Source organism: Hyla sarda, chromosome 1 (assembly GCF_029499605.1).
Source record: "Hyla sarda isolate aHylSar1 chromosome 1, aHylSar1.hap1, whole genome shotgun sequence".
Classification (NCBI taxonomy): Eukaryota; Metazoa; Chordata; class Amphibia; order Anura; family Hylidae; genus Hyla; species Hyla sarda.
The window spans coordinates 157,077,010-157,098,755 of record NC_079189.1 but is presented as its reverse complement, the minus strand read 5'-3'; the positions used below and the strand labels follow the sequence as shown (position 1 = coordinate 157,098,755).

The 21,746-nt window shown below is 40.4% G+C and overlaps 1 protein-coding gene across 2 annotated transcripts in view; it reads left to right on the top strand.

Annotated features, from left to right (window-relative positions):
• The window catches only part of MGST2 (microsomal glutathione S-transferase 2), a 67,595-nt gene extending 55,059 nt beyond the window's left edge, over window positions 1-12,536 (top strand). For both annotated transcript variants that reach the window (XM_056551748.1, XM_056551749.1), the window contains exon 5: window positions 12,197-12,536. In XM_056551748.1, coding sequence (XP_056407723.1) covers window positions 12,197-12,335 — 139 coding nt within the window. In that variant the 3' untranslated portion in view covers window positions 12,336-12,536. The remainder of the gene's footprint in view (window positions 1-12,196) is intronic.
• The last annotated feature ends 9,210 nt before the right edge of the window (window positions 12,537-21,746 follow it).

The window sequence follows — 21,746 nt, the reverse complement described above, 5'->3', positions numbered from 1 at the left end:
TATAACCCAATTTTTTATTATTTTTTAATAAAGTGTGTGTTTCACTTAAAAAAAAAAAATAAATAAAATGTTACATTTTTTATGTAGTACTACTACTCCCAACATGGAACAGACTGTTCCATGCTGGGAGTGATAGTACCTGTACTATAGACATATATCGTCCATAATATAGCAGAGAAGCGAGCGGGTCTATACATCGCTCGCCTCTCTGCACTATACTCCGGGCACTGATGTCAACAGAAATTCATATTTCCCACCCAGAGCTGTGATTGGCCGGATGGTTTCAGCCAATCACAGCTCTGAGGAAAAGATGAATGAATGAGTGGCCGGCCCGGAGTATAGTGCAGAGCAGGGATGTGAGCGATGTATACAGTTGCTCCATCTCTGCTATAGACGGGACGGTCACAGCGGGTGTCAGTAGTGACATCCACTGTGATGTGTCCTTAAGCAGGCACTACTACTCCCAACATGGAGCACACTCTGCTCCATACTGGGAGTTGTAGTACCTGTATTAATAGACAGATCGCAGCGAGTGTAACTTCTGACACCCGCTTCGATCTGTCTATTAATGCAGGTACTACAGCTCCCAGCATGAGGCAGAGTGTGCTCCATGTTGGGAGTAGTATTACCTGCAGTTATGGAAAGATTACTGTGGGTATCACTCCTGACACCCGCTGTGATGCTCCTGTATAATGTATAGATGCAGCGGCCGCTCTCCTATGGTCCCCTGCACGGCCGTATATATACACATGTTCCTATTTCTCACAGAGAGCTGTGATTGGCTGGAACCATCTGGCCAATCACAGCTCTGTGGGAAATATGAATAAGTGTAAATATACGTCAGGGCAGGGGACCATAGAAGAGCGGCCGCCGCATCTATATATTATACAGAAAGATCGCAGCAGGCGATCTGTCTATTAGTACAGGTAGTACTACTCCCATCATGGAACAGTGTGTTCCATGCTGGGAGTAGTAGTACTAACTAAAAAAAATGTAAAAAATAAAGCAAAAAGTGAAAACCCACACACAATACATTTTTATAATTGTCGGCTACATTTTTATTTCCCCGCACACATAAATTGATCCCTGTTTAACCCCTTAACGTCGCAGGACGTATATTTATATACGTCCTGCGCCGGCTTCCGTGATATGAAGCGGGATCGCGCCGCGATCCCGCATCATATCGCGTCGGTCCCGGCGCTAATCAACGGCCGAGACCCGCGGCTAATACCACATGCGGTATTAACCCTTTAGAAGCGGCGGTCAAAGCTGACCGCCGCTTCTAAAGTGAAACTGAAAGTCCCTCGTACCGCCCCGTACGTGGAAAAATAAAAAAGTTATAGGGCAACAAAATCAAACCTATATAAGTAGGGTATCATTTTAACCGTATGGACCTACAGAATAATGATAAGGTGTAATTTTTACCGAAATATGCACTGCGTAGAAACGGAAGCCCCCAAAAGTTACAAAATGGCGTTTTTTTTTTCAATTTTGTCGCACAATGATTTTTTTTTTCCGTTTCACCGTGCATTTTTGGGTAAAATGACTAATGTCACTGCAAAGTAGAATTGGTGACGCAAAAAATAAGCCATAATATGGATTTTTAGGTGGAAAATTGAAAGGGGTATGATTTTTAAAAGGTAAGGAGGAAAAAACGAAAGTGCAAAAACGGAAAAACCCTGAGTCCTTAAGGGGTTAAAAAGTAATAGTTTTTTTTTTCAATAATATACATTTCGTTAGATACTATTTTTTCCTTCACTACTGTATATTTTTTAAAACATTTTTTTAATGGTACCCTACGAAATTTTATTAAAAACATCTATCTACATCACTTTTTTGGATCGCTAGAGTCCAAAAAAGATTAAAAACCGCCTGCAAAAACGCCAAAGTTAAAATCCACAAAGCGTTTTTCTTGGCGTTTTCTCACTCCCATAGACATCTATTGGAGCAAAACGCCACGATTTTGACAGAAAACGCCGGTTTGAGGGAACGACAGCGTTATTTTCAAAACGCCAAAGAGCGGAAAAAAAACGCAGAAAAAGTGAAAAACGCCAAAAGGATAAAAAAAAATATGCCAAAGTGAAAAACGCAAAGTGGAATTCGAAATTAGCGATTTCTCATTGACTTACGTGATCAAATTTGCGGCATCTAAACCAAGAGAAAATACTGCCGGTTTGCTCAGCGGAGCTGTTCAAGAAAGCCGCCGTAAAATCGTGGCATCCTGAACAGCTGAGAGGACAACAGGAGGTGCCTTATCTTGCTCCTCACTGTCTGATCTGCGTTTGATTGCTCCAAGCCTGAGATCCAGGCTGGAGCAATCGAGCACAGATTACACTGATCAATCCTATGCTATGGCATAGCATTGTTCAGTGTATGCAATAAAAGTATTGCATGTAATAGTTCCCTATGGGGGCTAAAAAAAAGTGTAAAAAAAAGTTTTTTTTTTAAAGTGAATACATGTGATTTAACCCCTTCCTGAATAAAAGTTTGAATCACCCCCCTTTTCCCATTTATAAAAAAATTACTTGTAATCAAAAATTAAAATAAACATATGTGGTATCGCCACGTGCATAAATGTCCAAACTATAGAAATATAATGTTAATTAAACTGCATGGCAAATGGTGTACACGTAAAAAAATTCAAAAAAAAGTCAAAAATTGCGTATTTATGGTCACTTAGTATACACAAAAATTTTTTTCTAAAAAGCGATCAAAAAGTCCTATTAAAACAATCATGGTACCGATAAAAACTTCAGATCATGGTGCAAAAAATGAGCTCTCATACCGCCCCGTATATGGAAAAATAAAAAAGTTATAGGGGTCAGAATGTGAAAATTTTAAACATACTAATTTTGGTGCATGTAGTTATAATTTTTTTAAGTAGTAAACTGTAAAAAAAAAAAAAAAAATTAACTATATAAATGGGGTATCATTGTAAATGTATTGACATACAGAATAAATATATGGTGTCATTTTTTCCCAAAAGTGCACTGCATACAATCGGTAGCCCCCCAAATTTACAAAATAGCGTATTTTTTCCAATTTTTCCCCCCAAATAATTTGTTTCTGACATTGCCATAAATTTTTGGGTGAAATGATTAATGGTAATACAAAGTACAATTGGTGGCGTAAAAAACAAGCCTTCATATGAGTCTGTAGGTGCAAAATTGAAAGCGTTCTGATCTTTAGAAGGTGAGGTGGAAAATACGAAAGTGCAAAAACAAAAAAACCTGTGGTCCTTAAAGGGTTAACTTTCTGTCACCAGTTGATTTGAAAAAAATTTAAAATAAAATAATGTTTTCCAGTGGAGTACCCCGTTAAAGGGGTTAAAACTAAGGAAAATGTCCAGCTCTTATTTAAGTCAATCAGACATATACAGAATGTGAAGATACAGGTGAAGCATTTCGGTCGGAATATCCAACCTTAGTCATACAAATACAGAAATAGGGGAGGAGCAATGAACCCAAGGAGTAATTACTTGACACCAGGTTAAAAGGTTTACCTCCTCCACCTATATGAACAAACAGATATTCCTAGTAAAACAGCATACTAAAGGTGTACCACTCAAAAAATATACAAAGGAATAAGATCTAATAGTCCATGTGTGCATTACTATAAATATGCCGTTCTAAATAAAAATATATCATAACAATAAATACCTATAATATAATGTAAAATGCTTTTGATCATTGCTGATACATATGAAGGTTTTTTTTTTTGCTTGGGGTTTGTATATAATTATATTTTTCTAGTCTGCATTTTCCCAGCATGGTTATTATATGCATTTCATCCTTTTACAATATAGGTATTTACCGTTATTATATATTGTGATATTATAATGGCATATTTATAATCATGCACACATTGAAGGCGAGGGAGCAGAGGGTCTTATACATCCACCAGCTCTGTGATGTTGTCATGAAGGAGTATAAGAGGACTCCAGTGGCAACCTGTGAAGCTCTGCTGAACTCCATGTCCAAGAGGCTTAACCCCTTAAGGACTAAGGATGTAGCGGTACGTCCTGAGTCCTCTCCCTTACTATAACGCAGGGGCCACGGTGTGGCCCCGCGTCATAGCGGGTCGGGCCCAGCCTCTAACAACTGCTGGGAACCGTGACTAATAGCGCGCGGCACTGTGATCAACCCTTGAACGCCGCGTCTAAAGTGAAAGTAAACCAATGCCAGTTAGCTCAGGGAGCTGTTCGGGATCGCCATGGTAAAATCGCGGCATCCCGAACAGCTGTAGGACAGCAGGAGGGTCCCCTTACCTGCCTCCTGGTGCCGATCGCCGAATGACTGCTCAGTGCCTGAGATCCAGGCATGAGCAGTCAAGCGGCAGAATCATTGATCAATGGTTTCCTATGAGAAACCATTGATCAATGTAAAAGATCAGTGTGTGCAGTGTTATAGCCCCCTATGGGAGCTATAACACTGTAAAAAAAAAAAATGAGAAAAATTAAGTGAATAAAGATCAGTTAACCCCTTCCCTAATAAAAGTTTGAATCACCCCCCTTTTCCCATTTAAAAAAAGCTCTAATCATGGCTCCGCCCCTTGTGATGTCACGCTCCGCCCCCTCAATGCAAGCCTATGGGAGAGGGCATGGCGGCCATTACGCCCCCTCCATAGACCTGTATCATGAATCATCACGCACAGAGCAAACTTAGATCTGTGCAGTGATGACTTGGGGGGCTGCAGGAGAGATTGCGAGGGTCTCCAGCAGCGGGACCCCCGCAATCAGACATCTTTTCCCATATTCTTTGGATAGGGGATAAGATGTCTAGGGTACAGACAGGGCAATCTGTTCCATAGACCGGGATCATCGAACAATGTGTTGCTTTCCTTGCACTTGGGAATTATTTAATGCAGGGATGCTATGGAGCTCTATGCCACATGATGTTGTCACGTTTGACTCAATAAACACAGTTAAAAGGGGCCTAAACCACTAAAGGAGGAGAGAGCACACCATGCAGCTAAACATGCAGTTATACGATACCGCTGGTATACACTGGCAGCCTCCGGACCCGTTAAATAACAGAGCAGCACCTGCGGGGTGCACACACTAGATAAAGTATCCAATAGTACAATGAAAAAAGAGGTAGCGTGCACTCACCACAGGTAAACAGCTGCAGGCCCAAGGTCCGGGATCACCGCGGCATAGACGAAGACGGTAAGGGGCGCTCAGAGGCTACGCCGGCTGTTTCGGACGTAGGAACGTCCTTCTTCCGGCCTCAACGTTCACGTCATAGCGTTGCCCTTTTATGGAAGTCCGTGAGTAACGGGAGTAACCATAGAAACATGTAAACTATGGATAAACGTATGGATCAAAAAGGAAGGTCCGGAAAAGCGAAAGGAAAATGAAGAAATAGGCTCCGTTGTCAGATGATAGAAAGGAGAGCTATTGATGTGAACTATACATTAATAGTGTAAACTATAATAAAAGTATAGAATTCAAAAGCTGCGAGTTGCTAGACCCAAGAGGTGAACAGAATAATGAATAAATGGTGATTGAACAAATGACAATAAAGACTGAAGGAAAACAAAAATGTGTATGATTAAATGTCTAAATATGACAAGGTGCAGATAAAGACTAGTGTTATTAACTTAAGAAGGGAGACATGTCGAGCCGCTCATTCAGCCCAGCCGGGCCCTGAGCGTTACATCTGAGAATATAACGTGCTTCACATTGGAGAAGAATATTTTCTCTATCTCCTCCTTGTTTAAGGATTGGAATTTTTTCAATCCCACCAAAGCGTAAAACATCTGCATCGTTGTTGTGCATTTCGTGCAGATGTTTCGCTAAACGTGGAGGACCTGTTCCTTTAGAGAGCGTATATTTATGTTCGCGAAACCTAGCACAGAGTTGTCTCTTGGTTTTTCCTATATAATATCTATTGCAAGGGCAGATTATGTAATAGACGACAAAAGTAGTTTTACATGTGATTAGTTGTCTAACAGAAATAGAATAGCCACCGAGGATGAGATGTTTGGCTCCTGTGTTGAATTTGCAAAATTTGCAGGATCCGCAACGATGGTTGCCTACTGGGGAAAGGTGCTGTAACCAAGATTCATTGAGGGGTGAAGTATGTTGCTTGAGTTTCTCACCAATAGTTTGATTCTTCCGGTAGGTAATTAACGGACATAGAGCTGTGACTTGTCTCAAGTCTTCTTCAGTAGACAATATGTGCCAATGGCGTCTGATGGTTGAATTTATAGCATCGTTCATTTGTGTATTCTTAAATGAAAAAGTGAATCTACGTACTGTATCTTGATTCGTATTTTTCTTAGATTTTTTGTACTGTATCAAATCGTTTCTGTTCATTTCTTCAACTTTATTGAACGCTGTCTGGATGATATTAACAGGGTATCCGCGAGCCAACAAACGTTTTTTTAGATCTTCTGCTTGCGCTAAATAAGAGTCATGTTCACTATTTAGTCTTTTTAGACGCAAGAATTGGCTAAAAGGAATAGCACGCTTAGTGTGTGCAGGGTGTGAACTCTTAAAATGAAGTAGACTGTTACGGGCTATTGCTTTTCTATAGCCTTCTGTGTGCAGGCCTTGAGGTGTTTTGATGATCCTGATGTCAAGATAGTCCAGATGATTTTGACAGAAGACGGATGTAAACCGCATATTCATTGTGTTAGTGTTTAGATAGCTAACAAAGCTATTAAAGTGGTCCTCGGATCCTTCCCATAGGAGTAGCACGTCGTCTATATAGCGCTTGTATCCTTTAATGTTGCTAACATAGATGTTATTAGTAGAGAATATGTATTTATGTTCAAATACCGCAAGAAAAATATTCGCGAAAAGTACAGGAGACCGATGTACCCATTGCAGTTCCTGTCCTTTGGCGGAACCACTGGTTCTCATATTGGAAATAATTATTCTCTAGAATAATGGTTATTGCTTCAGCTATAAAATTGATGAAAGTAGGAGATTTTCCTGCTTGGCTGAGGAAGAACCTGACAGCCTGCACACCCGCACCAATAGGGATGCGAGTGTACAGGCTCTCAACGTCTATACTAGTAAGTTGGTAATGGTTAGTCCAGGTGACTGTATGTAAATATTGAAGGACGTCGCCGGAATCTTTTAAATATGAAGGAATGGAGGGTAGAAGGGGCCGTAATAACCACTCTATATATTTTGACAGATATTCAGTCGCGGAGCCGATCCCCGCGACGATAGGTCGTCCGGGGGGGTCGGTCCGCGACTTATGAATCTTCGGCAAAATATACCATTTAGGTTTTTTAGGTGCGACGGGTATCAACCGTTCTGCAGTAGAGTGATTTAAGACTCCCATTTCGACGGCTCGACGGAGAAAAGACCGGAGCGTATCCATGACCCTTCTTGTTGGATCTGTTAACACTTTTTCATAAGTAGTGCGATCTGCCAGCTGTCGCTTAGCTTCTCCTTCGTATTGAGATGATGACATTACGACGATCGAGCCACCCTTATCGGCTTTTGTTACTTTTAAGTCTCTCTGTTGAGAGAGCCAAGTTAGCATCTTATGTTCTTCTCTAGTCAAATTTTTAAGTGGAGCTGGATAAATAAGACATTTCAGATCCTGTGTGACAGATTGAGTGAATAAGTCTAGAGGTGATCCAGGAGGAACTGAAGGATTAAAGGTGGATTGACGTCCGCTATTAAACCTGGAATAGCCGAGGGTAGGTGCTGTTATATCAATGTCTTCTGTCTGTGGGTCTGCTAGTTCAGCTAGCATAACTAACAGAAATTGAAGTTAAGGAAAAAAAACGTGACAAGTTTCTACGCGATAAAACAGATTATGAGAACAACATGATTTTCTCTTGGCGACAACATCAACCACGTACCCAACGACCTAACAATAGAAACAATAGGAATAACCCGAGAAGACGTGCCCAAAAAAAGAAACGTCCATCGGATTATTGGACAACTGATTCTGATACCAGCGACGACAATATGAGAGACACAGGAACCAAATCTGATTCACATGACACCCCAAACCTCCCTTTAGGAGGAAGACTCGAAGGGGAGGAAGAAAAAGGAAGAGGCCCTACAAGGACCATGGTCAGGAAGAAAACAGTGACCTGGAACCAGGAACAACGAATGTAATAAATATTTCAGGCATAGACCTACCTACTGAATGCATCTTATTATTATCCAAAGGTCTCAATTTTGGCGTGTACGAATCTTTCGACATGCCTCAATTCGAGATTGATCTTTTTAAGGGTGTCCGTAAAATCCAACTACACAAATTCTTCAGCGCAAAAGGGAACAAAACATCAGATGACCCTGTGAGAGAGGGTGAAAGACCCTGCACAATAGGACCATTAGGTTTTATTCCTGCAAGTGGCCTTAATGATGAGGAAATATCACATATTAGAATGCTAGCTGAACTAGCAGACCCACAGACAGAAGACATTGATATAACAGCACCTACCCTCGGCTATTCCAGGTTTAATAGCGGACGTCAATCCACCTTTAATCCTTCAGTTCCTCCTGGATCACCTCTAGACTTATTCACTCAATCTGTCACACAGGATCTGAAATGTCTTATTTATCCAGCTCCACTTAAAAATTTGACTAGAGAAGAACATAAGATGCTAACTTGGCTCTCTCAACAGAGAGACTTAAAAGTAACAAAAGCCGATAAGGGTGGCTCGATCGTCGTAATGTCATCATCTCAATACGAAGGAGAAGCTAAGCGACAGCTGGCAGATCGCACTACTTATGAAAAAGTGTTAACAGATCCAACAAGAAGGGTCATGGATACGCTCCGGTCTTTTCTCCGTCGAGCCGTCGAAATGGGAGTCTTAAATCACTCTACTGCAGAACGGTTGATACCCGTCGCACCTAAAAAACCTAAATGGTATATTTTGCCGAAGATTCATAAGTCGCGGACCGACCCCCCCGGACGACCTATCGTCGCGGGGATCGGCTCCGCGACTGAATATCTGTCAAAATATATAGAGTGGTTATTACGGCCCCTTCTACCCTCCATTCCTTCATATTTAAAAGATTCCGGCGACGTCCTTCAATATTTACATACAGTCACCTGGACTAACCATTACCAACTTACTAGTATAGACGTTGAGAGCCTGTACACTTGCATCCCTATTGGTGCGGGTGTGCAGGCTGTCAGGTTCTTCCTCAGCCAAGCAGGAAAATCTCCTACTTTCATCAATTTTATAGCTGAAGCAATAACCATTATTCTAGAGAATAATTATTTCCAATATGAGAACCAGTGGTTCCGCCAAAGGACAGGAACTGCAATGGGTACATCGGTCTCCTGTACTTTTCGCGAATATTTTTCTTGCGGTATTTGAACATAAATACATATTCTCTACTAATAACATCTATGTTAGCAACATTAAAGGATACAAGCGCTATATAGACGACGTGCTACTCCTATGGGAAGGATCCGAGGACCACTTTAATAGCTTTGTTAGCTATCTAAACACTAACACAATGAATATGCGGTTTACATCCGTCTTCTGTCAAAATCATCTGGACTATCTTGACATCAGGATCATCAAAACACCTCAAGGCCTGCACACAGAAGGCTATAGAAAAGCAATAGCCCGTAACAGTCTACTTCATTTTAAGAGTTCACACCCTGCACACACTAAGCGTGCTATTCCTTTTAGCCAATTCTTGCGTCTAAAAAGACTAAATAGTGAACATGACTCTTATTTAGCGCAAGCAGAAGATCTAAAAAAACGTTTGTTGGCTCGCGGATACCCTGTTAATATCATCCAGACAGCGTTCAATAAAGTTGAAGAAATGAACAGAAACGATTTGATACAGTACAAAAAATCTAAGAAAAATACGAATCAAGATACAGTACGTAGATTCACTTTTTCATTTAAGAATACACAAATGAACGATGCTATAAATTCAACCATCAGACGCCATTGGCACATATTGTCTACTGATGAAGACTTGAGACAAGTCACAGCTCTATGTCCGTTAATTACCTACCGGAAGAATCAAACTATTGGTGAGAAACTCAAGCAACATACTTCACCCCTCAATGAATCTTGGTTACAGCACCTTTCCCCAGTAGGCAACCATCGTTGCGGATCCTGCAAATTTTGCAAATTCAACACAGGAGCCAAACATCTCATCCTCGGTGGCTATTCTATTTCTGTTAGACAACTAATCACATGTAAAACTACTTTTGTCGTCTATTACATAATCTGCCCTTGCAATAGATATTATATAGGAAAAACCAAGAGACAACTCTGTGCTAGGTTTCGCGAACATAAATATACGCTCTCTAAAGGAACAGGTCCTCCACGTTTAGCGAAACATCTGCACGAAATGCACAACAACGATGCAGATGTTTTACGCTTTGGTGGGATTGAAAAAATTCCAATCCTTAAACAAGGAGGAGATAGAGAAAATATTCTTCTCCAATGTGAAGCACGTTATATTCTCAGATGTAACGCTCAGGGCCCGGCTGGGCTGAATGAGCGGCTCGACATGTCTCCCTTCTTAAGTTAATAACACTAGTCTTTATCTGCACCTTGTCATATTTAGACATTTAATCATACACATTTTTGTTTTCCTTCAGTCTTTATTGTCATTTGTTCAATCACCATTTATTCATTATTCTGTTCACCTCTTGGGTCTAGCAACTCGCAGCTTTTGAATTCTATACTTTTATTATAGTTTACACTATTAATGTATAGTTCACATCAATAGCTCTCCTTTCTATCATCTGACAACGGAGCCTATTTCTTCATTTTCCTTTCGCTTTTCCGGACCTTCCTTTTTGATCCATACGTTTATCCATAGTTTACATGTTTCTATGGTTACTCCCGTTACTCACGGACTTCCATAAAAGGGCAACGCTATGACGTGAACGTTGAGGCCGGAAGAAGGACGTTCCTACGTCCGAAACAGCCGGCGTAGCCTCTGAGCGCCCCTTACCGTCTTCGTCTATGCCGCGGTGATCCCGGACCTTGGGCCTGCAGCTGTTTACCTGTGGTGAGTGCACGCTACCTCTTTTTTCATTGTACAGTTAAAAGGGGCTTTAATGTTTTGGATCTTTGTTTTATGGGAGTAGATCGTTGATCCAGCAATTTATTCTGATTGCCATAAATAAGTTGGGAAGGAAGTTTTTTTTCTGTTATGTGGCATGAGGTTTTCTTTTGCCTTCCTCTGGATCAACAGAGCAGGGTTTTAGGTTGAACCTGATAGTTTATTAGGTTAAAAAAATAGCCTATGTAACTATGTAAATGAGATCTAATGGTTTATTTGGAGAAACTGTTGTGCAGAGTCTATTTTTCCAGTATGTCCAGTATATCAGAAAAACCTAATAATGTGTTTTTCTCTTTTCCAATAAGATTTAGGAACTATTAATGTTGGAGAAAGAATATGACATAAGTGGGGTTAAGTGAGACATGGCGGGGTGCGAGATATGACTGGGCAGTTAATTTGCAGGGTTACAGTCTATTCAGAAACAAATAAAAATAGGAAAAATTGCAAGAGCAGCATAGAGGCTTGTACATAGTTTTGCTTCTATTGTGTCCAGTTTTGGGTGCCTGTGTATAGGAGGGACATGGCTAAACTGAACAAAGGTGCAGAGGAGGGTGATACAAATTATTAATGGTATGAGAGGATTACAGGACCATGACAGGTTATCAAGCTTGGGGTTATTTAGTTTGGAGAAAAGACATTGTAGGGGCGATCTGATCACAATGTACAAATATATGAGTGGGCCGTACAGAGATCTTTCTTGTGATCTTTTAATACCTAGGTCGATAACTATGACAAGGGGCATCATCTACGTCTAGAGGAAAGAAGGTTTCACCATCATCACAGACAGAGATTCTTTACTGTAAGAGCAGTGAGACTATGGAACTCTCTCCCACAAATATAATATTACAGGTTATAGATACTAGATTTATGGGGATAGAACATTACGATTGCCATATTGGAGTCGGGAAAGAATATTTCCTGTTATAGGATAATTGGTGCCAGTCTCATGAAGGGTTTTCGCCTTCCTCTGGATTAAAAAAAATAAATAAATAAAAAATGAGGTTTTGGGTTTAAACGTAACAGACTTTTTAAACCTTATAAATTATGTAACAATGTAAATAAGATCTAATGCTTTATTTATAGAAACTGTTGAGTAGAGTCCTATTTTTTCATATATGTCCAGTATATCAGAAAAATCCTAATATACTTGTTTGTTTTTTTCTTTTCCACTAGGCTAAAGGGATTCTCTGTAAGCAAGATGGCACTGATTCTCCTACTGGTCATGTCTGTGACAGGGATCACTAACAGTCTTCTGGACAAATACATCCACCTCAACCTGCTAAATAAAATACGTCACATAGTTCTAGGATAAAGAGGATGATAACATGGTTACTTTTCATATTCAATACTAGAATTTTACACTTATTTTGCAATATGTTATGCATGTGGTTAGAGATTCATAATATGGCATTCAGCAGTTTTGGTGCCCGCTATATTTTTTTTAACTCCAAAATGTATGCAGGGTTCTTTGTGTTAAAGGGGTATTCCAGGCCAAAACTTTTTTTTTATATATATATATCAACTGGGTCCAGAAAGTTAAACAGATTTGTAAATTACTTTGATTAAAAAATCTTAATCCTTCCAATAGTTATTAGCTTCTGAAGTTGAGTTGCTGTTTTCTATCTAACTGCTTTCTGATGACTCACGTCCCGGGAGCTGTGCAGTTCCTATGGAGATATTCTCCCATCATGCACAGCTCCCGGGACGTGACATCATCAATGAGCAGTTAGACAGAAAACTTCAGAAGCTAATAACTATTGGAAGGATTAAGATTTTTTAATAGAAGTAATTTACAAATCTGTTTAACTTTCCAGAGCCAGTTGATATATAAAAAAAAGTTTTTGCCTGGAATACCCCTTTAAAGCCTTATCCTGAACACCATAAACAGGTGAATTATGAGGTAACAGTCTAGATCTTTCCAACTGGAGTCACACTGTTCATTTACCCTCATGCTCAACTGCACATGGACACAGAACAAGAGGAACTTAAAGGGGTACTCCGGTGAAAAACTTTATTTTTTTTTAATCAACTGGTGCCAGAAAGTTAAACAGATTTGCAAATTACTTCTATTAAAAAATCTTAATCCTTCCTGTACTTATTAGCTGCTGAATACTACAGTGGAAATTCTTTTCCGTTTGAAACACAGAGCTGTCTGCTGACATCATGAGCACAGTGCTCTCTGCTGACATCGCTGTCCATTTTTGGAACTGCCAGAGTAAAAGGAAATCCGCATAGCAAACATATGCTGCTCTGGGCAGTTCCTAAAATGGACAGAGATGTCAGCAGAGAGCACTGTGCTCATGATGTCAGCAGACAGCTGTGTTTCAAAAAGAAAATAATTTCCGCTGTAGTAGTCAGCAGCTAATAAGTACAGGAAGGATTAAGATTTTTTAATAGAAGTAATTTACAAATCTGTTTAACTTTCTGGCACCAGTTGATTTGAAGAAAAAAAAAAAAAAAAAAAAAGGTTTTCACCGGAGTGCCCCTTTAATAACAGGAACAATATAGGCTTTATAACCAAGGAGAAAAAAAAGAGAAGAGTCTTGTCACTGTGTTTCACTGCATTTTCTCATGATTTGTATATGGGAAAAATCTAAAAGCCCATTATACATTTCATCAGGCAAACATTTGGACCAAAGTATAGAAACACAATGTTACCCATAGTTTCACATATTGTTATTTAGCATCAGTGGATACAGACACTGCACTCAATGGGGGAGATTTATCAAAACCTGTGCAGAGGAAAAGTTGAGCAGTTGCCCATAGCAACCAATCAGATCGCTTCTTTCATTTTTAACAAGGCCTCTGAAAAGTGAAAGAAGCAATCTGATTGGTTGCTATGGGCAACTGGTCAACTTTTTCTCCACACAAGGTTTGATAAATCTCCCCCAATAACCTTATATATTTGCAGTACTAGGCCAGATATCAGTTGCTTCGTAGTGGACAGAACGAAGTTTACTAGTTAGGATAGGTTCACATCACAATTTGAGTGTCCGAAGCACAGATACGATTTCGGAACCTGAAATTGGCTGAAATCGTATCTGTGCACAGACATGTACGGATCCATTAACTTTTATGGGGCTGCGGATCCGATCATAGTCAGCTAGTGACTACGATCTGGTAATTTTCTCCGTGCACAGACACGATTTCAGCCGATTTCAGGTTCCGAATTCGTGTCTGTGCTGAGGACACTCAAATGGTGATGTGAACCCAGCCTTACTAGTGACCACAGTCATTCCATTTCCTGAACATGTACTTTTTTGTAAAATTTTAAGTCCAAAACAAAAGGAATTATGTTTGGGAAATAACCCAAATGTAGCGGATGTTGCTGTGTGTGTATATATATATATATATATCTATATATATATATATATATATATAGGCATGCCTTTTTTTGCTGGTATACCTTGGGATATGCAGCACAAATGAGGTGTGAATGTGGCCCATATGACCAGCAAGCTGAAATATAGGTGATCTGTGTGTAGGCTGTAGAGCAGTGGTCTCCAACCTGTGGCCCTCCAGATGTTGCAAAACTACAATTCCCAGCATGCCCGGACAGCCAACGGCTGTCCGGGCATGCTGGGAATTGTAGTTTTGCAACATCTGGAGGTCCGCAGGTGGAAGACCACTGCTATAGAGGTATCATGGCAGATTTTTTTCTTAAAGGGGTTGTACAGGCAGCTATTGTCCCCTGCCTGCCTAAAAAATTATAGAAATTTTAATGCCCCTTTGTAGCTCGGGTTTCTGGTCTCAGATGGGGCATCCTGATCTGGAGCTATGAGGGTGGAAGGTGAGATATTTAGCAGACTGGGGACAATAGCAAAATAAAACATTTTACCGGACAACCCCTTTAATGTGTTTGGAAAAGTTGCTACATTTTTGTAATGTTGGGCCTAGAAATGTACACTCTGCAAAATATAGAATGCCTTTTTTTTTCTGTTTTTAAATATAGTCATTTAGAGATTTTATGATATGGTTTCTGATTGATATAATAGTTGTGTATCCACTTTTTTAAGCTGTTATACTGTAATATTGCTGTAATACTGTAATATTGCCCAGCTGTCAAACATTTTACCATTTAAAGCACTACTATTCTGTAATTTTCATTAAAGGGGTTATCCACCATAAGGTGATTTTAGTACGTATCTGTCAGACAGTAATGAACATGCTTAGGAAGGATCTGCGCTTGTCTTTGGGCTAAATGCCTAGGTTGTAAGATTATCATAATGCTGAGGCTAGCTTTTTGTGAACTGGCTATTTTCTGTTGGAGTTCGTACCCTCAAACTACAAATCCCATAATTCCTTGTTTGTAAGTGTGAGTGAGGTCACTTTTCTCCCTCCCACACATCAGCCACCCCACCCATTGAAACACACCTGTGATCCATTCAATGTAATAGACCAGTGTTTTCTGCCAGGGTGCCTCCAGCTGTTGCAAAACTACAATTTTTGCACAGTGATCTTCCTCCCACCCAGCGGTCGCTCCACCCATTGAAACAAAGATAGGCTCCCTCTGAACACCTGACTAGTGATGTAATGTCTCGGGCCGCCCTGCAACCTGGGAAAACCTGAGACAACACTCATTTTGTATGCTGTTAAAAATAAACCTTGGGGCAAAAATTACATAGAATTGCGAGACCACCATGAAACACAGGTACAGACACTATATTATGAACTACACTAACTTGTAGCATAGTCAAATAATTAAAAAAATCCCGGAATACCCGTTTAATATAAAAAAAATATCTAAACTTTCCTATAACAATGAGCAAAATGAATACTACATTAACTATGTATTTTAAAAGGATCTCTGTCATTGTTTGTTTAGTAATGCTTAGATGCAGAATACGTTTAGGTCGCCTCCATTATGTGGAGGAACCAATAGTAGAATACTACTGCTTGCACTAATATATATTGTTTAAAGCAGTAGAAAGATCAACCAAAGGCTGGGTTCACACTACGATTTGTAACTACGGTTCCTGTATACGGCTGTGAGGAGGGGGGGTGGGGCTTAATCGCGGCGCCCGCACTCAGCCGTATAGGGGAACCGTAGTTAATGCATGTCTATGAGCCGACCGGAGTGAACCGCAGCCTCCGGTCGGCTGCTTTTTCGGCCGTATGCGCTTTTCCGACCGTAGGCAAAAACGTGGTCGACCACGTTTTTGCCTATGGTCGGGAAACCGCATACGGCCGAAAAAGCAGCCGATCGGAGGCTGCGGTTCACTCCGGTCGGCTCATAGACATGCATTAACTACGGTTCCCCTATACGGCTGAGTGCGGGCGCCGCGATTAAGCCCCACCCCCCCTCCTTCCAGCCGTATACGGGAACCGTAGTTACAAATCGTAGTTGAACCCAGCCTTATCCAGTTCTGTACTGGGCATGACGACATCTCACAGGAGTAATAATAAAAATAAATAATGAGTAGTCCAGAATTCTGAGACAACCTAGACCTTCCTGATAGTATCTCAGTGTTACCATTTGTTCTGCTAAGCTGTGAAAAGAAGGCTTTTTATATTTGGTTGCAAGAGATGGAGAGTGACACAAAGATAGAGAATTGATTTCCTTGTGGTTGTTCAGGATTGAAAACATTATAAAGTAAAACAAGGACAGAGACAAGAAGCTACCACTCTATGGCAAAAAATCATGTATGGTTAGCTGCTAAACTTCTAGTTGGCCCTTCAGGCAGACAGAACATTGGCATTCTGAACAAAGAGGAAGGCATCTCAACTTTATAAATATTAGGAGAGGCTGCAATAGCACCATTTATGATACATATTACAATTTTTTCTTACGGTTGATTCTACACATAAAAACCTTCAATATCTTATGTCTTGCAGCTTAAACTATGGGAAAAATTTACTTATCCCCCTAGCAGACAGCACGCATTTCCATTAAAGGAGTATTGTAGTAACAGGAAAAAAAGCACCATAAGACAGGCTGTGTCACTACCGGTCAATAGAGGTGCTTCTTGTCCAAATTGGTCCATCGGTTTCCCCGCAGCAGTTTGCGGGACAGGAGGGAGGTCTCATGGGTAACATCAGTCCTGACATCCGGGTCCTGTACATGTTGCTGTGATGTCAGGACTGACGTTACCCATGAGACCTCCCTCTGGTCCCACGGCTTCCAAGCCCTCCCTCCTGCTCACTCCCCACTCTTGGTGTACGCCCCCCCCCCCCCCCTATGCAGGCTGAGATCGCCCTGGATATATGAATATTTATGAATGGGTGGACCTGACTTGCGGCAGGGAGGGCTTCGGCACAGCGTGCTGAGGATCCTGGGTCCGTGCACAAAATGGTGATGGGCGGCGGTATATAGGTGATCGGACATCACAGCTGGTGAGGAACAGCTCAGCTTCTGGTCGGCTGAGATCTCAGGTAACGCTGCAGATTTAGTAATGGTGCTAACTGACTTTTTTATATAACTTTATCAAGCCATGCTCAATTCTGTAAAATACATTTTTGTTGCACTACTCCTTTAGTTTCTATGGGAGTACAGCACTCGGAGTACAGCATTTGGCATCATTGGCACTCCCATAGAAATGAATGGAGCGTGTGCTGTCTACTGGTAGATGGCAGGTGCTCCTCAGTGAGAGAGTCGGGGTCCCGTCCCGGAGATCGAAGGGGGTCCCACTGGTCGGACTCCCTGCGAACAGCTACTTATCCCCTATCCTGTGGATTGGGGATAAGTTAACTTTTGCTGGAGTACTCCTTTAAGGTATCTGAAAAGCATTGGGACATGAAGTCTCCTATGTAATGGAGGCCACTAGGCAGTTGTCACTTTAGCACTCTGGGATAAGACAGGTCCGGAGTAAAATGTTTAAATCTTTAGTACATAGCCATAAGTGACTAATACTGATTATCTCATTTTGATAACACCTTTTAAGGGTTGGATGTATTATGCAGCAGGTAAACAGTTCGTTCTTGAAACTGATGTATTAGAAGCAGTAGAAACAGGAAAGTGTAAGTATTCAAGTTCAACAATGGCCAAACTGTGGTGACAAGATGACTTATTCCCCGCATCTAAAGTTTGGATGTGCTGACCAATTTTTTGTTCTGTCATTTTGTATGTGGGGTAGTGGCTGCCCTCATTGTGGTCATGCACCCTACCCACACCCCAGGGAATAACTGGATCCAACATGCCCAAAATCTGTAGGCTTAGTGATAGTTCAGGAGAGGCATATCTATTGTGTAGGGTCTGTCCCAATGAGGTCACCTTACCATAGTGGGATGGTACACACTACTTAATCAAATGGTATGCTAAGAACCTCCTTTTCTTCTATAGCAGTATTGCAGTTCAAAATGATTTACAGTATAGACATATCTTAGCATTTCCAGTGGGCTGCTGACATTTTTGGTAATATTAGGGACTATTGAAGGAACCTGTTGCTAGTGTATTGGTACTGGAAACTGTACTCCTAAGATTTTTAGAGTCCATACTTCAACAGGTCAGAGCTGCTTTGGAGGCATGAGGGGGTCCTACACAATAATAGATGTATGAGCCAAGCTTTCTTACATATGGTCATGTTAAAGGGAATGTGCACCTTTGTATATTTTGATGGCAGAATCAGAGCAAGCACCCCCACAAATGACTAGAACGAAGTGGCCTGCAATGTAATGCAATGCAATGCAATGTCCATTTGGGTCACAGTTCAGGCATTTCCATAGCTCCAAGATATGCTGTCATGCTAATTTTATTAATAAATTCATTAGACACTTGTAGACAATGGTTCTTGGTGGCTACAAGACTCAGGTAACTATTAAATGACAACTGGTAACATTACGATTGCTTATTCAGAGTCCACACACTTGTTCTGTTCATATAACATTTTATTTTTCATCAAAAGTGGTATGCCAATATCACCTTTTCTACAGCCCAAGAATCTACAATTTCAAGAAACAACCCAATAAAAAAAAAATCTGAAAATGCTAAAAAAAAATCAAAAGAAAAATATGATCTGAATGGTGAGGGTCGATGTAGGATAAACAGTATAAAATTAAAATATGATGTTATTTGAAGTGCAATACCACCGCATCGATGATGAGATAGAGAAAGAAATAAAAATACTCTATTTTAAACAAACAGTATTTATATTTATATATATATAATTATATATATTTAATTTTATTTATATATTTGTACAGACATTAGACCCAGTGATATCCGCAATATTGTAAAAAGATATTTACAAATAACCATTTTTTTTCAAACATTTACATCAGCACCATAGGTAAAAAAGAAACATACTCTGTCTATATATTACTTGGTCCCGATGTGGAGAGTATTTGGAGGAAGCTTTACAATGACAACAGAAATAATCTACTTTTAGCCACGCCCATATGTCTATCTGCCACTTATACAAAAATGAATTTTCTAGATCACTTTCAGAACATAGTGAGAGATTTCACTGTATTATAAGTAGCGATTCTGTCCCCAGAGGCAGATCTCAGGAACTATCATGTTTTTGTGTTTATGGAGGGGGAACGTGTTTACATAGAGCCACATAGCTGCTTGTTTACATGATGACATTATACATAGGTTTGCATATGACTGTGGGTATGTGTAATGTAGGTGCCGGCCTATGCTCTCAGGGAATGAATCACTGAATATAACACATTGAAAAGTGCATGCTCAGAATATGCTCATTTCAATAAACTTTATTTGTTATTTTAGGAGAACTCCCAATAAGCAAACATTTTGCATAACCCCGGCAGAGACCACTATTTTGCAAACATTCAATATCCATGGTCACATAACCCTTTTCATGAGAAATCATTTGAAACTTTTGGTACACCCAGATAAGTACTATGCCGTAACCTAAAAGTAGTAAAGTAAAAAAGAAAAAAAAACTTTAAATAGTGTTTATAAAAGTTATTACATTTGTGTAACCCACAAAATGGCAGTTTTCATTGGGTGTATTCACTATACTGGGAAAACTATTTTGTTTTCATTGATCACAAATGAAATAAACCGTTTGAAGTAATACAGAATACTAAGCAATTATTAAAAACTGCTTGTGAATTTGTGGCAATTTCAGGAATAAAAACCATGGGAAATATATTCAAATAGATTGTATAGTTAAAACAGGTTGATGGAAGTTTACTTATTTTAGCCCACACTGCGCTCCTAGTGCCGGACACTCCAATCATGGCATGCAAGCGTATACACAACTGCCTGCACAGACTACAGGACAACACCATGTGCCACCAACCCATCTAAGGTGAGGTATCCAGCAGTATGGCAATCCCTCTTTAGTGCAAGGAGAATTTGTGGTTAAAGGGGTATTCCGGGCAAAATTATTTTATCCCCTATGAAAAGGATAGGGGATAAGATGTCTGATCGCAGGGGGCCCGCTGCTGAGACCCCCCGCGATCTCCCTGCAGCACCCGCATTCTATGCTGGGATTGCTTCTCTAGTTTCCGAAACCTCCGGGTTTTCGGGACTGGGGATGTGACGTCACGCCACGCCCCCTCCATTCATGTCTATGGGAGGGGACGTGACGTCGTCACGCCCCCTCCCATAGACATGAATAGAGGGGACGTGGCGTGGCGTCACGTCCCCAGTCCCAGAAACATGGAGGTGTCCGAAACTGGAGATTCAGCACCCGCATTCTATGGGTGATCACGGGGGGTCTCAGCAGCGGGCCCCCCGCGATCAGACATCTTATCCCCTATCCTTTGGATAGGGGATTAAAATAATTTTGCCCGGAATACCCCTTTAAAGGTTTGTTGTAGAATAAAGGACGCTGTGCTTGAATAAAGCATAAACAGCCGGGACTTCAACACTAAAATTAGGTGTCTAAATATCGCTATTATCACAATTGTTTTCTAGTCAACTTGTTTAAGTTGGTAAAACTCTTTAGAACCTGGCAGTGTTCCTAGAAATTAGAGACAGTTGGCAACCAGCAAAAGATGAGCCAATAGGAAAATGCAGTTGCAGATACAAAAGTGTAGCAGGTGCAGTTCCTTTGGTAATAAGAGAATGGCAACGTGAGCAATATTCACTGTAATTATGTCAGAGGAGTGCCATTTTGCCACCCACCAGCTGCAAGACGGGCATCATACAACTGTCCACCTTGTTCCTGTTCATAAGACTCCCACTATTCAAAACCACGATGGTATCAAAAACAACTTTATTCTTAGACTATACATATTAAAATATCAACATTCATCATTGCCTGTATTACAGCTATGTCTTATGAGCATTTCAAGCACCCAGATGTTTAGAGACCCTGTGCTTAATATTGGTCAAACTAAGGGCAATAATTGCATGAACCCCCCCAAAAAAACATAGAGGCCATAAAGTATAAATCAGAAACAGTATGGGGTAAAAGGAAACCAAAATCCAGTCTTTTATTCTAGTTAAAACACTACACCAAAGTCATTGTCATTGCCACGATTGTTGTTTTGGCACAGAACTGTCTTATCTCTTGTAGCAGCAGTGGACGCATACGCTGTGTTACCACAAAACATATGTATGTTTGTATACAGTGATTCTCAAGAGTGGACGTCTACATTCTACTGAAATGACCCGTTTTTTTTTTTTTTTCTTTTTCTCCATTTTATTTATATTGCAATTGAAGCTCCAAAAATGCAAGAAGCAATAATGAAGGAATACATTTACAAAAGAGAATTTATAGTTGCTGGAAAGACGGGAAACTGCTGTGCAGATCAGACCTGTATATAGGACTGTATCCATCTATGTGTACTTTAATACTTATCTGTGACC